Here is a 17,236-nt window from a genome sequence, read left to right on the forward strand (position 1 = left end):
TGGTAGGGGAAGGGTACCTTCGATCTTCTTTTCAGCCTGAGGAAGCTCCTTGTTTCCACCTGGGATTCACAGCATGTCTCATAGCTCTGCAGAGCGCCAGGTTTTCCTTCCAGAAGCACAGGATGAGGATTCCTTGGACGACTGCTCATGTTTGGGCATCTCGCGCTTGCAGCACTTGCCTGAAACTCCTCTGTTCAGTTTCCTCCTGAAGTGAGATGGGAGACCACGCTTACCATGTGAAATATGTATGCTTTGTGCCTCTGCCTGTAGGCTGAGGGGCATAGGGACAGGAGAACGGAGCAGAGGAGAACTCCGTGCTTTGTGCTTTGAGCATTGTTGAGCGAGGAAGGGAGCTGAATGCCAAATGTGTGCGCGGATATCATGTCTGCTCCCTTGTTTTGAGCTCCCTGAGAGGTTGCTCACACTTCAAAGGAAGAGATGGACTAAACTCAGGATTAAAACACATCCGTCTGAGCTTGAGGTTATTTCCAGAGATACTGGCTGCTTGTAAATAAGTGGAAATGCTGCCATGGACTTGGCCAGAACCATGATTTCATCACCTCCTTTGGTGTTACTGTACTTCACTTTTTCAGCACACAATTTTGAATAATTTTGTCGAGGTATTGAGTAGTTTTCAGTTCCCTGGTGCTCTGTTTCAGCTTTTCTCTCTAAAAAATATCACTGAAAACTGTTGTATCAGGGCACGGAGTAAGTTGCATATCTTAAAACTTCCCATACTTTTCATAACCATCACCTATTCCCTGCGTACCAGAACAGGAAAAGCAAAGAAATACAAAACTATCCATCAGTTTCTGCCTCCATCAAACTCAGAAAAAAAAAGACAATATCAGGGTAGCAGATCATCTGTCTCTCATTCTCTGTAAATAGTTTTAGAGAACCAGTAATTTTTCCTTCTACCTCCTGGCTGTTACGAATGCAAAAGACTCCAGGAAGCCCAGTGGTGGCTGCGACTCTCTGCTTCCACTTCAGATTTTTATTTTTTTTCCCTGCAAATTAGTCTTTAACTTTGTTCCAGTATTTGAAAGATCTAATATTCCATCTAAATTGAATATTCAAATATATTTTTAGGTTCTTTCTGCATCTCTTTTAGTAGTCTCTAGAGCCTTGCATCCCCCCCAGTGCCTGTGTGCTTTGCGGTTCTGGGGCCTGAACTCTAATTTCTTTTCTCAGTTTTGTTTTCAAAACATTTAAAAGGCCTGGTGAGATCTAACTGCAAGGCATTTATGGCTTTAATATTGGTTATTGTAAAAGTCAGTGACCATAAGCCTAATACGTTTGTGCATGTATGTATATAGGCATGTTACTATCACTGGAATTTAAGAGCTAATGATGTTACGAACCTAAAATCCTGTTTGTTCCTTAGCATACTTGTATACTGAGATTATAATAATAGACGTCTGGCCAGAAGCAGTTGTCTCCATTAAAAAGTAAATCTTTGGCAAATACATGTATTTCCACACCACATGAGATATACAACTAGTCTTTTCCTAAAATCAGACACGTTTGTGTAGCAATTACGGAAAAATAATTGCTGTTGTCCTGTGAAGCATATCTATCACCCATGCCTCATCAGAAATACTAACAAACTGCAAGTGACAAATGCGTATCCAAAAAGTTCTCAGATGAGAAGTTTTCCTCTGAGGTGATGCTGGTTTGGTTTTTGCACTTTTTAAATAATCATCGAAATCTCAAGTCCAATAATTTTGCAGGATTTCAACAGCTTTTTCCCTGAAAGATAATCCAAAAGACCACCTACTCTTCCAATGCAAGCATCGGTCACCAATAACCAAGTTGGAATCAGAATAAAAATGCATTACTCTCCAGACACTAACTTCAATTTACTGGAAAAAAGTTCTGACCAAGTTAAACAAGCAATAAAAGTGGTGTTTTGGGGGTACTGACTGATAGATGAGTTCCTCGTTGGTTCTTTAGGGCTCAGGGCAGCATTTAAGCGGTTTTGTTTCTCTTTTCTTCATTTTTAAATGTTTTTTTTTTTCCTCCGTCTGGCTCTCTTATCTATTGATGTAACTGGTGTTGCATGAGAAATTACCTCATTTCAATGGCTGGAGCCAGTTTCTCCATCAGCTGCAGCAAGGTCTCCTCATTTATTTAATGAGCCTGGATAGGTAGGAAATGAAGTATTAGGAGCTGCAGATGAAGAAATTAAAGCCGAATTTTCTGTTTATTGGGGTGGTTTGGAAGAGAAAAAAAAAAAAAAAAAAAAAGGAAAGGAAAGAAAGAAAGAAAATGACGACTTGTATTAATAAAGCCAGGCTGTATAATTGGTATTTGGATTATGGCATGATTATTACTTTGCAGACACGGGACTCCATTATCAGTCATCAGCCAAGGAGCCGCGTTCTGTGCTCATCTCATCGCCGAAGCTGAAAGAAGAGCTGGTTATTATCTTCAAGTGGGGTTATTAATGAGGGGAAAAATCATCCCCAATTACTGTGAAGCAAAATATTTCAACATTTACATATCTGAGACTTTAATTCTGATCTAGTCTTTCATGAGTTCTTGAGCTCAGGCTGTACTCACTTTTCAAAATGCTCCCACAGAGCATCGATCAGACAGATAGAGGGGAAGTTGTACCTGTCCAAGTGCTGGTTTCCCAAGGCTTCAGGGTCTCAGAAACGTTGTCCATCCCATCCATGTGTTGCCAGCAACTGATTTCCACCTAGAAGGAAGGAAGGAAGGAAGAAATTCTGGCCTGCAGATACTGTCTGTGTTCACAGTCCTTTTTTTCTTAACTGGGATTTATCTGAAAGCTATTTCCACTCTTTCTCTCTTTTTTTCTTTTTTTTTCTTTTCTTTTTTTTTTTTTTTTAAGGTATTGATCCTTATGAAATTAATGTTTTGGAAATTTTTGACCGTGACCCTCCTCGAATAAAACCTGAGCAGCACAAAGGTGCTGATTGAAATTCGGTTAGACGTGCGGGCAGCAGCCAGGAGATGGGAGAAGGGCTGTCAGGGCTGTGAATCCATCCATCAGCACAGATGCAAAGGTCTGACCTTGGTGGGTTCAGGAGGCAGGGACGTCAAACATAGTTTGCAGTCAATTGGAAATGCAGCTACCAGACAAAGAAAACTCAATAATTGCACAGCTGTTTCAGTAGATTACAGATTTCCTAGAAAGCGATATAACAGCAGCCTGTGAATGGAAAAAGGAAACCATCTTTTTTTTTTTTTCTTTTTCGTTGAAAAACCTAATTCCTGAAAGTCATCAGATCTGTCTTCTGTCAACTTCTTCTCTCTTTTCAAAACCCACAGGGTCTGCTGAAGATTTCTCTGCAGCACTCATGCCCGCTAACACTTAGTTGATTTACAGGGAAAACTGCTGCAGAAAGGTCTGTCTTGGACAGCCGTATAAATATTAAATTAATTTCTTATGAAGGATGGTTGCTATTACACTAAATATTAAATGAATTCATAATACTTGGACACTCGCAATAAATCCTTTCTGGGATTGCGTCCTAACATTCCGTTCCAAAATCCTTTTTTTTATTTTTCGTTTTGGTATCGAAGCCATGGAAAGGGACCAGTTGCTCTTAAAGAAACGTGTGGCTTCGTAGCGTTAATGAATTCCCACGGCAGCAGGGGTTTTAACTTACTCCCGTTTTACAGCTGGGAGGAGGAGGCATGAAGGGGTTCAAGCTGAACTGCTGATCGCAGCAGGTTCAACCCCAATCTGTTTCTCATGAGAGGCATCACGATAAATTACCAGCTCCTGACAGTCCTCGTCTTGCTTGAAGTGCTCTGAGCAGAGGATCTTGGCAGTGTGAGGCCAGAAGAGGCTGCGAGCACTTGGCAGAGCCAGAGAGAGGGATGTAATGTCTGCACTCCAGGCACCCAAGGTGTTTTTGTATGTGTTCACCTCCAAATATCTTGCCCACGGGCACAGAGGGAAGGATGGGACTCTTTGGGTTTTGACTAGCAGGTCTGTGTTTTCTAAATGAAGTGCTTCATCTTAGCTCTTTGAAGACCACAGGTCTTAGCCTCGAAAGTTTAGTAAAACGCTCGGCTGAATGCGAAGAGGCTGAAAAATCAATTCTTTATTTTTGCCTGTTGTTAAAGCAGAAGGACGGGTACATCAGCGAGTCCATTACAGCTCTCTGCTGTCTGAAGGATGGGAGTTTCGGTGTAGAAACTGATGCCGGAGCTAACCTCGTAGGCTGGAAGCTGTTGTTGTAAACAAAACCGAATGTTTTTTAATGTATAGATGGGCGTGGATGTATGCGTTTCCTTCTTCCCCAAGATTTTGGCTGCTATGCCTTACGTGGTGTTAGACACACAAGGTTTCTCTAATGAAAATTTGCCAGGGTATTTAAATCAGGAGCAAAAATGAGAAGAGCTGCTACCACCTAGGAATATTAATTGTTCATTATACAGGGCTTTAGTTCCTGTAGTTACTTTGCATGTGCAAAGCTGCCAATTAAAGGGGCTCAGAGTGCTCACTGCTGCACAATAGCCATTTCTCCAGAGCCCCACAAGGGCTATTGTGTGCTGGCACTGACCTTTAGACACCTTCAAACCCATATTGAGACAGGCTGCCGGCATCACGAGAGCTGTTGTTTCAGTGAGCTACAGGGAATGGAGAGGTTTGCAGTTTCTGAAGAGCTTTAAAATTTGATGTAATGATGACAGCTGCGATATTTCTTAATTAGAGAGTGAGAGAAACACTCTCTTATACACATGAAGTATTTTCTGGTACCTCAGGTGAGTTGCAGTGAACACAGCTACCACAGCTCCTGCAAGGCTGCCTTCTGGACAGGGAGGGGAGATGCTCCTCGGGGGCCTTTGGCTTGCTTTTCTGGTGCATCCAGGGGAATGAAGGCAGTGGTTTAGACCTGACGGTGCCATATGGCCAGCCTCCCTTGGCTTCCACAGGTTCTGCCCGGATGAACATCTTGGCAGGAGGGATCCCTTCATCCGTAGAGTAACCTGTAAGTGACAAATGCCCTTAATAGCTGGAGCTGGTGGTATGCAGGAGAGCACCGTACGTAGCATAGCTCAGAGTGTTCTTCAAAAATCACCGGACATTGTCTCTGAAATAGCAACTACACTTTGCTTTTGCTCTTCCATATTTTAACATTTACGGTATTCCTGCTTTCTGATCAGTCCGTGACAGCTGAAAAGTGCAAATGAGAACTTGGGGAGCTGAGATATCAGATGCTCCAAGTACATTTCCAAGTAGATTTACTACTCTGAGCATCTTCTAAAAGCTTATATTTATTTTAGTGTAGCCCTCCTATTCTTTAAAGCTGCTTTGAAAAATTACTTCAGCAGTCAGCACATAAATGAGCATCATTTGAAACCTCGCATGAGACATTTTGTCTACAGAGAATAAATAAATTGCTGGCTCGTATTTCCAAACAGTGTTCCTGCTCAAAGATAGAGAGATCCTTTTCCATGAGCATTGTGGTTGCTGGGTTCGTTTCCTTTTCCCCCCCAGGAACCTACTATAGAACAAATTATCAAATATAGCCAAACTTCTCAGCCCCGAGTCTCTGAAGATAGTCTTGGATAATGCCTTGCACGTCTGATGGAGGAGAGAGAAACCTAACAGACCTTTAACAAAACTTCTTGTGTGGTTAAAAAAAAAAAAGTGGAAAAATGACTGCAGAGCATTGCTGGTTGCAACTCGAGCCTCGTGCTCTGTGCCAGAAGATGGGCAGTTTCTGCACACAGTGCACCCAAAAAAACTTTCTAGCTGCAGGAAAGAATATTCTGTGTTTGTATGTGCTTGAGGTAGACGTGTAGCAGGATTTCTCATTGTTATAAAAATCATGCAGGTAGCATCTCTTCAGTAACAGAGGTTGAACTTCGTTTTTTGAAGTTTCCTGCTACACGGTGGTATTTTCCAGCAGAAGAACAGGGATGAGGGATGTCTGCCCACTGCCCTAATTTCCTTTGGTTCCTTTGCAGAAGGAGAAGAAGAGCGGGCTGCTGAAGCTGCTAGCAGGAGCATCAACGAAAAAGAAGTCGCGCTCCCCGCCGTCCGTGTCCCCCACGCACGACCCCCAGGCGGCCATCGAAGGGGTCCTACAAGGGGCAGTGGGACCCGAGCTCTCCTCCCTCTCCAGCCACGGCAGGGCCGGCTCATGCCCTATCGAGAGCGAAATGCAGGGAGCCATGGGGCTGGAGCCTCTGCACAGAAAAACAGGCTCCTTGGATTTGAATTTCTCCATCCCTTCTCCTGCCAGGCAGCCCCTCTCTTCCATGGCAGCTATTCGACCAGAGCCCAAGCCTTTGCCTCGGGAAAGGTAAGCTGGGTGTCTCCAGGGGTCACCTGGAGCATGCAGCCATCCTCAGGGAGAGCTGCAAGTTTGACTTGCTCAAGGGTTGTTGGGTTTTTCAGCTCTGGAGATTGACTGCAGGTGGCTAAATGGAGAGGAGGGCAGTGCTTTCTCAGCCCAAAGGGTGTGGGTTCTGTGGCAAATACCACTTCTAAAGGGGATCCCAGCATTTTAATAAACTCATGAGGCTCTCATGTAGCAATTTTGGAACAACAGTAAAGCTGCAGAAATTTGAAAGAAATCATTTTTGTCTGAGAGTATGAAAGAGGCGAAATGAAATGTGTCAGACAGGTCAGCCTGACTCTGAATCTAGTCAGGGTTACAGAGCAGCTGATGCAGGGCATCACAAGGGATGCTACAGGACAGTCCACACCTTACAGTGTTCACTGAAGGCAGGTTGAAATTTGGCTGGGATGATAACAGTGACCCTGTGACATATTTAAACTTCTCTAAGGCATCTGGCCTGTTACCACAAAGTGTCCTACTGAGCAAACTGTACAGAGATGACCAGTAGATACCACATAGATTGCAGACTGATTCATTGCTTGGCATTGGATGTAACTCTAGATCGGGAATCCCTAACAAAAGAGTTGGGTCTTGGACTTGCACTGCCCAACATAAAGTCTTTGCTGCTGCAGGACGTGTGATTAAGGTGGGAGGAAGGTGATGAAGGGGGTAGACACGATGGTACAGAGATAATTCAACTCTTTGGTGAGGAGAACACCCAGGAAGAGCATATTTCAGAAGAGCCAAATTTGAGGCAAGATGGAGTGAGCTCAGAGGAATATCATAAGAACAATGGAAAATTTAAAACAATGTGCTGTTAGGAAGTGATACGCAGATCTTTGTTGCATCTGTTAAATAGCAGGCTTAGGAACAGCTTGGTACCAGGCTGTAGGAGACTGAAGAAGGGAGCAGACATGGGAATATTTTTATTCTGGGTTGAGCATTTTGTCTGAAAGAGATGTGGTGGTTCAAGCACAGCTATTAGGCTTGAAGCAGAAATAAATACAGGCAAGTCCTTCAGCGCTGTAATGAAGGCAGCAAGAGCACACTATCAGAGTAGTCTCTTGCCCTTAAAATCCATGAAAAACCAATTTAGTGAAAAGAGTGAAAAACCAATCCCTATTTAGGCACACTTAATTTGGTCTACATCAGTTCAGATTAATGCTATAAGAAAAGCTAAATCAATATAAACCAGATTTAGCACCGGCGTAACTACATCAGTGGAATGCTGCACCTTTAGTTAAACCTAGCCATGAGAAGAAGCCGGGAGGAGCATTATTCCCTGGCGACACCTTATTTAACACGCCAGGGCCAGCCCCGTATCCTACAAATTTCTCATTTCAGCTCTGGAGGGCCCTGACAGTGAGACATTCAACTAATGGCAATTATAAGCAGCTGGAGTGAAACAGGATGGAGCCGGAGGGACACGAGTTAGCTGCGTCTGCTCAGCCTTGCTGGGATGAGGAGCAAATAGATGCAGGCTGCTACGACTGTGCAAAGCCTTCCGCTTGCAGTATATGGTGGGGAGGAACTTCCTCCGGTTTTAAGCGTTTTGATTCCTGAGTCTTAAATCTGAAAATAAGCTATAATTGAAGTAACCCTAATTATACACAGCAGGCAAGATGCTTTAATTGATTTATGAATTAACTTCCATATCATTGGTGTATCTGCGTTCCTTAACTGATCGTATGGGCTTTTTCATGCCCATAATGGGAAATATTAATTACCTTCATGCACTAGGAAGGATAATGCTTAGTCCTGGAATAATCTGAGCAGATACATTAAACACTTGTCTCTTAGAAATTCATCCCACATCCATCTGTGCTCATTAAATCATCAAATTGCTCAGAAGTACCAAATTATATTTTTTTTAAAACAAATTACGGTTTTCAAACCACTTGTTCTCTTCACATCTGGCAGCAGAGGAACTTGCATTCAACATCACTCAGCTCCACATTTCGCTTGTTTGCATTTTGGTGCATTTCATCTGCACAGTAGGAGCAATTCTCCGAGAAAGAAAAGGGAGGGGAGGAAAAGGAAAAAGAAAAGAAAAAAAAAAAAAAAGGTTAGATAAACAGATTCAGATGCTGGATGAAATTTTAAAAAGCTGCGGAGCATTTCAGCGCACTTAGCTGTACTTGGCTTTCTGTCCCCCAACGCCCATCTGTGCGCACAGAAACGGAGCACGGGAAGGTTGGAAGGAGTAGCACATTCCTTCATATTTACGGCATTCGAACGGGGCTCACACAGGCAGCAGAGCACCGCTACTTCTCCCCTGCAGGCTGCCCGGCGTCTCCGGCACTCGCCACGGCCAGGCTACTGGTCAAGGACAAGCAGCCGTGCCACTAGCACCATTGGGAGGTGCATGACATGGCCCTCATTGCAGCTTTTTTATTTACTTTATTTTATTTTATTTTATTTTATTTTATTTTATTTTATTTTATTTTATTTTATTTATCTTTTCTTTTCCCTGCCACCCCCTTCAAGAAGATGCTCCCGGAGAGGAGCAGGAGAGCAGGTGCATTCCTGAGCCGTGTCCCCCTGGCTGGCTGGCACCGTTCCCAAATGCGAACCTGAGTGAAACATGTCACGCGTTGTTGACTCTTTCGTAGGGACTGGCACTCATTCTCTGATGAAGCTTTTATGGCCGGCCCTGCCGTCACGACCGGCACACCCACGCGGTGTTCGCGTGGTTTTCGGGGAGCCTTCGAGCACGTTGTGGCCACAGCAGCACTGCAGAATAAAATAGGAGCAGTGAGTCTGACCTTTAAAATAGCCCCCTCCGTGTTCCCCTGTGTCCTCCCTACAAATCACTGCCACATTAGAAATCGAGCTCTCAGTTCAAGGGAGCATTCAAGCATGTGCTCAGCACCCATTGACTTCAATTTCGGCGTGCACGTATGTCTTTGCCAGAAGGGAAAGCAAAGGAAGGGCGTGCTTCTTTCCTGGAAAGCGATACCAGAGAAGTGACCTCGGGAGTGTGTTCTAACCAAACACGTGTACACATGGTTAGGTGCTTCTCCAACTAGGGTCACCTGCCTCAGGACTGGGGAACTGGAATTAGCCACCTCAGGAATTGAATCCTGCAATATTTCCAGAGTGGAGGTTAGCCCTGCAGTCCTAATTTGCCTTATTGTACCCCTATTTTGTAAATCTCTGTGCCTCCGTCATTGTACTAGATGCACATATTGACTCAGTAAGCAGATACTCGGTGTTTTTTTTCCCCCTCAGTGTTCAGGCCTGAGCTCAGCCCTTAATTACCGATCAGTTCTGATCAATGCTGCTCAATGCCTGTCTGCGTGCACTGGCAGAGGAGCCCGCGTGAGTAATTCAGACCAGACAACTGCCTCCCACGCTGCTAAAGTGCATGAGATGAGTCTCGCTCTGTGGAAAGCGTGGCACGAGGCTCTGCAGCTGGAGGAGTCGGAGAATCCGCTCGCCTCGCACCTGCACTACTCAGCGAATTTATCCGGGGTCACTGGCTTGGCATCTTCCAGCCTCCGCAGAGGATGAGGTGGCTTCGGCAGCCACACGTCTCTTCCCTTATGTGCTCAGCTCAGCACGGCTTCCCTCTCAGCAGGCAGGTCCACACCTCATCTCAGGGCTTCCAGTTTCCATCATGGTCCTGTTTTTCCTCAGCTCCCCGAGTATAGGGAGGCGATAGCAGTTTGGGAAAGCCCTCACCTGGGTCCTGCTGGCACTGCAAAAATACCCTGACGTTCTCCCTCGAAGTGATGGGACCATCCAGGCTGCACGTGGGACCCTCAGCCTGACATTGTGGAGAGTTTGGGATGAAATGGTCAGCCTGTGGCAGAGTTATGACTGTCTGAAGGTACAATTTGCAGCAGAAAATACCCAACGTCGTTAATAATAGGCAGAGGTGCTTGCCACACTTGCAATCGTGGTTGGTGCCCAGCCACTTAGCGTTTTGAAAAGTTGGTGAATTAGAGGTATAGCGTGACCTCGACAAAAATGGGATGTCTCTGAGATCCATCTGAAATGCCAGGAGGCAGCATGATGTGAGGAAACCTGCAATTTTATTGCAGCTTCTCAAAGACAAGGGGACAAAAAGGGAAATGGAAAGTGGAGATATAAATAGAAGCAGAGAGGACTGCCTTTTTGGGAGCGAGGGAGAACGTCTTGGGGGGGGGGGAAAGAGAAAAAGGTCTTTTCTGCCAGAAAAGACGGCTAATCTATGTATTTGCATATATGTATGGCTAATACATGAGTTAAGCTCTAGAGAAAAAAAAAAAAAAAACTAGGCTGAAATGCCACCTGGAGGTTTCAGAGTGGCAGCACATGCTCTGACAGGAGCGATCTATGGTGCCTGCGAGCCCCTTGCTGGCAGCCCTGCCGTCTGATCATTTTTTTCTGCACACTGCAACCTTGATTGCTCTGGCTCTCCCCGGCACTGCTTCAAAAGCCTCTCAAGGGAAACAAAAATGCAAGCATCTTATTTTATTTTATATTTTTTTTGTCTCCCACGGAGGACTTCTTAACCGATTTGCAAGGGCTTTTGTGTCTAAGATTTCCTTATTCCATCAAAAACACTTCGGTGTTATCCTAGGAGGTACCGTAGTTAATTAAATTTAAACCGTAGCGTTTGGGGTTTCCTTAAATGGGAAGGAGTGCTTCGTTTTGTAAGGCAGTGACTGGGATTTATTTTTTTTAACTCTCCAAGGAAATGCTCTGAGGATCCCTTTTATGAAGATGGGCACATTCTTATGGAGCGCGGTCACCTCCCTTCAAATGTGAACCATTTAGGGACGGCCAACTCATCACTCGTAGGGCCCAGCCTGCCTTTAAAAGGTTGGCCGTGCACTTAAGGTATGACCTGAGGTGTTGGCAGTCACAGGTGGGTTTTTGGGGGACCCTGCACCAGACACAACCTTTTGCTGTTCCAGCCCTCCTCTTCCTCAGAGCCTTTCGAGATCCCGGAGCAGAGCTCCGGTTGTACGTGGAGTTGTGAGATCTGAAACTTGGCGTCGTCTTAGCTAAAATTGTTCCACTCTGATAATTTAATTAATCAACACTGCAGCGGAGTGTTTGAAATAATGTGTGCATTCATTTGCATAATGGCTGTAATTGGCAAAGCCTCACGATGTAAGTGTAGCGGTTCCACAGATGATAGCGTGATAGACCGTTTTCCTGCAGCCAGCCAGCAGCACACTTTTCAACCTCCGTTATTTGCTTTTCCGCAGAGAAAGGAAGTGACAATGAGATTTATTGATGGAGGTGACCAACAGATTTTTGATGGCACTCAAACAAACCCATTTCCCACACGACACTATTGCCCTGTCAAGTTAATGAGGCTGTAATCAGGTTTTTGAACAGAACCCCCACTCCAAATGGAATTGAACGTGTTTCCAAGTAACAGGACGTTTGGCTGTGGAGGTGTCCAAACATGTAACCAAATCTGGTATTTTCACAGTCATGTCAAAACGGGGTCCCTAGCTTCAGAACAGCGGTCACTAGCTACTTGAGAAATGTCTGCAAAGAAAACCAGCAGCTGCCACTCAACAACCAAGTTAGGTTGGATGTTAGGAAGAACTTCTTTACCGAAAGGGTTGTGAGGCATTGGAATGGGCTGCCCAGGGAAGTGGTGGAGTCTCCATCCCTGGAGGTCTTTAAAAGACGTTTAGATGTAGAGCTCAGTGATATGGTTTAGTGGAGGACTGTTAGTGTTAGGTCAGAGGTTGGACTCTGGGATCTTGGAGGTCTCTTCCAACCTAGATGATTCTGGGATTCTGGGATTCTCTGGTTCTGTAACCCCTTGCCTTGGTACCACCTCACAGGGAATGGCTGCAGGGAGTGCTCCAGATCCTTCAGAGCATGTCAAACTCAGTCCTAAAAGACAGGATATTATTTTAAATAAATGCTTGCCTGGTAAAAGCTTGACTGGGGCATCAGCGGCCATCCAGCGGTTGTGGAAATATTAATCCTCAGGAGATGAGCTTTAGATAATCAATTGGCAACTATCGTACCATATTCATTACGTTGCAATTAGCAAGACAGGTATTGATTGTTAAGCAAATGCCAGAGGACCGTGAAAGTACACGTGCTGAGAAGGAAGAAGAGTGAGGCAGAGTGAGTTCCCAGCTCTGCTCACAAGTGCGCCGGTGTAAAAGGGCCTGGGTAGGGCTCCCTCTTGGTTTGGAGAGGCTTCGAAAGCAATTTCACATCTTTCCAGTTTAGTTTCCCTTTGGGTTTGAGGGACCCAAAGCACATTCACAGCAAGAAGACAAATGTGAAGTGCTCTGGCTGCTCTGCTGATACCGAAGGCAGTCTGCCAGAGCCCTGCCAAGTCCCGTTTGGGATGGAGGGATGCGGCAGTGAGCGAGGCTGTCGCTCCAGGCATGTGGCAGCACCGTCCTGCTGTCACCATCCGGCTCCAGAGCACGTCCCAGCAAAGCCTCTGGTCGATCTGGCCACCAATCTTCCCATGATATTGAGTTTTAGTAGAAAATGTAGCTGCCTCAGACACAACTGCTTGGAGAAAACCTGACTTACTGATGTTCCCAAACGTATTTTTCCTCAAGGTTTCTGGTTCGCAGGAAGCGGGGGAGGGAGAGGCGAGGTGATGTTTCTGCCTCGAAACACAGCCAGTTTTTTTTTTATTTTTCCCAATTACAAATCTTCCCATGTCCTGAAGCTCTTCCTGGCCGAGCTAGCAGCAGCCCCTGGGGCCGCCGGGCTGAGGAATGGGGCGCAGGAGGGGAGGAGGAAGCCAGCTCCTTTCTCTGTCCTGGAGCAGGCCGGCCTGACATGGGGTTTCAGGCAGCTGCTGGCGCTGACACTTCATTAGCAGCAAAAGCAGCATGAAAGCCAGGCTGCCTTACAGATCTCACTTTACAGGTCGGCACCAGAAAGAGGCAAAAGGCTCCCAGCAGCCAAGCAGGGGCTGGCACGCATCTCTCTCCCTGGGGATGCATCCCTCCCAGTCACATCCCTGGGGAACCCCCCAGGGGGCCCTCAATGGGGTTGAGGGGTCTGACAGCCACCCTGTCTGTCCACACAGCCCCTCACATCCAGCCCAGGAGGTGCTGAGGGGCTCAGGACGGTGCCAGACAAGCTGAGGGGGGGACGAGGTGCAGGCCCGGCCATGCCCGCCCATCTCTTGCGACATGGCCGCCCCGCACCACAGGTCGGGGTTGGGGGGCTGTGTCTGACACCCTCTTTGCCTTTTTTGTTTCCAAAGGTACCGCGTTGTGGTTCCCTACCCGCCGCAGAGCGAGGCGGAGATCGAACTGAAGGAAGGAGACATTGTGTTTGTGCACAAGAAGCGGGAGGATGGCTGGTACAAAGGGACGCTACAGAGGAACGGCAGGACGGGCCTCTTCCCCGGGAGCTTTGTAGAGAGCTTCTGAGCACGGAGCACAGCTCTCCGGGCTGGAGGAGCTGTCAGGGGAAACTGCATAGCACAAGGAGAGACAGCAAAGGGAAACTGGACTGATAACCACTGCCATTTTTATTTCCAAAGACTCCCCCAGGCCCTTCAGTCTACAGCTCTGGAGACGCAGCGCCCCGCTGTGCTTCTGAACCCGCGCGCGGTGCATACAGTGGTATGTTGAAGTAGTGCCTTCCACCTGGAATCACAGACTGAAAGGACGCCCATCCGGACTGTACGTGACCCGAACTCCGGCTGTTATCCCTTTGTGTAAATTATAGAGAAAATATCTTTAAAAAAAAAAAAAAAAAAGAAAGAAAGAAAGAATGAAAAAAAAAATTAAGAGGAAAGTTGTTATATTGCTGTAACTTATTTGTCAGAGCTGCAGTGTTCTTATTACTGGCCTATGCAAGATGGATTTGAGAGTTCACGGAGGTGTGCTAGGAAGCTCTTAAACTGGGATTTTGTTTTTTCTTGACGGAAAAAGAGGGAGGGGAGGGTGGAATAAAAATAAATAAATAAATAAAAAATCACGACTAAAGATTTGCGCGTCGTCATGCAAGAAAGAAGGAGGAGTCCAAAACGTTAACGTCATGCTTTCTATATACCTCAGAGAGATGCTGCGTGAGTTTGTCGGTAAGTGTGTCAGTGCTCAGAGTCCCCCATCATCCGATGTGTCCCGGCGTTTGCACCGGGGAGATCCTGGAGGAAGTTTGGCTCCACCATGAAACTGTGGTTATTCAAGCAGAATCCCTTTTGCCCGTCTTCTGCCCTTATTATATGCAGCATGGAGTTGTGTCCTTCCGTATCACTTTCCATTGCTTTTTTGTAATGACGTACCTTTTTACTGTAAGAATTGTTATACTTTATATATATTCCTACTAGATCAGACATTTCCTCTTTTTCATACATCTGGTGCTATTTTTTTTAATTGTTCAAGATTCGGTTTGGTTAAACAGAGAGGCTGCAACAAAGCTTGCATTCAACACACAAAATCAGAAGTGTACCTGAAGAACGAGATCAGACTGTTCATGCTTCATAGAGGAAAAGAGAAAAAGCTGCTTGGTCACTGATAAATATACCTGGAGGAGCGTGCCCGTGCAATATGCACACGCTCGCTCTCTCTTGCATATTTATAGTGTCTGAAGACCCACGCTGAAGCACAGCATTCTGTCTGGAGAGTGATAATTACTCCAGAATTGGAAGCAATTCCCGGAGGAGTCGCTTTAATTGACTTTTTCATGGCAATAAGAAGAACACTGCAGGTTCTAGCACGCGCAGGGACCTTGGAGTTTTCCTCTGTTGTTGCATCACGGAGATGAGAGCTGATCTGCGACGGCTGTAATTAGCATTACCGACACACGATTTCTTACTGTAGAGATGTACAGTTTTTGGAGACTGTTCAATTTCTTAACACAGTCAAGCTACAATACAAATCGTATCAGGCAATATGAGCTTCCATCTACCAGGGACTTAAAGGTGCAATAAATGTAAAGCGAGTTTAGTCAGTTATTCCTATGAAGCAGAATGAGAAAAATTCAATAATGTAATTGTGAGAGTATTTAAAAAGAAATCAGCTCTTGGTGAATGAAATGTGATGAAAGAATTTTCTTAGCTGTATCTGTACCTTGCCTTTCCCGGCGGCTGGCTCTTCGCCAAAGCCAACATGTGGTGGCCATTTAAAAGCATGTTGGAGGCACTGTAACCTGGAGATGATCTTATTAAAAGGAAGAGGCCCAGTGGGTGATCATCATTACTACGTTGCCAGTATTTCATATGTGAAGGTGTAAGTTTTTTTTTTCATTCAAGCCGTGTATACTAGTACATATCAAAAAACGTGTAAGTGAAGGTTCCTATTTAAGTTCAGCTCTGTGACTTTGTTCTCTGTAAAATAAGTTTCTTCTTGCTGTCACACGTAACAAACAGATTCCAGAAACACAGTCCATGGCCAAGTATAGCACCTTCGAACAGGGAGGCATTATTTTCAGGATGTTTCTTTTTATATTCAACGTTGCCGCATTTGTTCGTATTCCAGATTGTAATGAGTCAGCCACTAAAAGTTTAGTTACTGTTGAGAGGAAATTGCCTTTTCATAACCTCTAAGAGATTGAAGAAATGTCTTCTGGAAAGACTTGCTTGAGAATAGAGCCATATCAGTCCGTTTATTTGGTCCAAATCACAATTGGTATCGCTGCACCTCAAACAGGAAACTGCACAGTTAGCGAGTTGGAAATGCCAAAATGCGTGTTATTGAGTCCAATAAAAATTCTGGGTTAGCTCCGTCAGAGGCGGGGAGATTTTTCTGACAACTAACAGCGGTTAAAGTTCTTTTAAAATTCTGTTCCATGGGTGCATTTACTACACGCAGCAAAACAGAACAGGATGACGGCTTGGTTGCTGCCTATTGTGTTTAGCCAGATCTAAAATGGTTCCAGATTTCCACCTTTTAACGCTTAACTCTAGCAGGACAAAAGTTGGTATGTGAGAAGATAAAGGGAAACACGCAGATGTTGTGTCGTGAAATCAGTGCTTTAATATCTATTCTGCAGGGGAGGATGGTGGGTTTTTTAATGGACAACAACCCTTCCCTTCATACCTCCTGCAAGGAAAAATAGTTGGGGCTGGGGGGGGGGAGATCTGTTTGGATCACAGCTGTTTTCTGGCCCCTGTTTACTGCTTAGCATCACACTTCAGGTTATTGAGTAATCTTCCTGGACAAATCACTTCCATGCAGGGAGCACAAGTGCAGAACAAAATACAGATCCGTGATACGGAAACGTGACCCAGTGCCATTTGGAAAGTCCTGGGCTGAGAGAGGTTTGACTTGTACTGTGGTCTAACTTCTACCTGTCTTACAAGGGGAAGGGGAAGGAGATTTGCATCTCCTGCAACAGGGAGGGAAAGGGGAAGAATCCTTCTGGTGGCCTCAGTCTGTAAAATGCCAGGTTTGCTGTTCTAGAAGTGGGTTCAAGTGATTGAACGAATTGTTTGGACTTTGCACAGTTCAGAAAATGTTTTGTTATACATGAATGTTAATGTGGTTTAGGAAATGTTGGCGGATATGAGTACAAATGAACTACAATGACTGTGTTTCTGATTCTTTAAATAAAATAAACATTAAGGCAACTCGATTGAGGTTTCTCTCTTCATTAGAGATAATTTCTTCACTCAGAGGGTGCTGAGGCACGGGCACAGGCTGCCCAGAGAAGCTGTGGCTGCCCCATCCCTGGAGGTGCTCAGGGCATTTTCAAGGACCTCAGCAGCCTTCAACCCTCAGGCTGAGAAGGTTGGTGGGCAGAAGAAGAAGAAGAAGAAGGAGACCCCTGCATGGGCACAGGGAAGGTGCTGGCAGCGTGCCCCGTGTGTCCCCAGGGCTGCGTACAGCCGGGAAACCTGCAGACCTGGCTCCTGAGTCAAAAATTTTAAAACGTGGGAAATGCAGGAATTAAAACGTGTGGAGGCAGCAGCTTTCCCTCCTGTTTAGCCTCGCCAGCTGCCCGGTTTGACCCACAGGACAGTGCAA

The 17,236-nt window shown here is 45.5% G+C and overlaps 1 protein-coding gene across 1 annotated transcript in view; it reads left to right on the top strand.

The window, feature by feature from the left end:
• The window catches only part of SH3RF3 (SH3 domain containing ring finger 3), a 228,454-nt gene extending 214,448 nt beyond the window's left edge, over positions 1-14,006 (top strand). The window contains exons 9-10 of the mRNA XM_032201942.1: positions 5,950-6,287; positions 13,525-14,006. Of these exons, the coding sequence (XP_032057833.1) occupies positions 5,950-6,287; positions 13,525-13,693 (507 nt within the window). The 3' untranslated portion in view covers positions 13,694-14,006. The remainder of the gene's footprint in view (positions 1-5,949; positions 6,288-13,524) is intronic.
• Positions 14,007-17,236: the final 3,230 nt, after the last annotated feature.

This window comes from Aythya fuligula, chromosome 1, assembly GCF_009819795.1.
Source record: "Aythya fuligula isolate bAytFul2 chromosome 1, bAytFul2.pri, whole genome shotgun sequence".
NCBI classification, from domain to species: Eukaryota; Metazoa; Chordata; class Aves; order Anseriformes; family Anatidae; genus Aythya; species Aythya fuligula.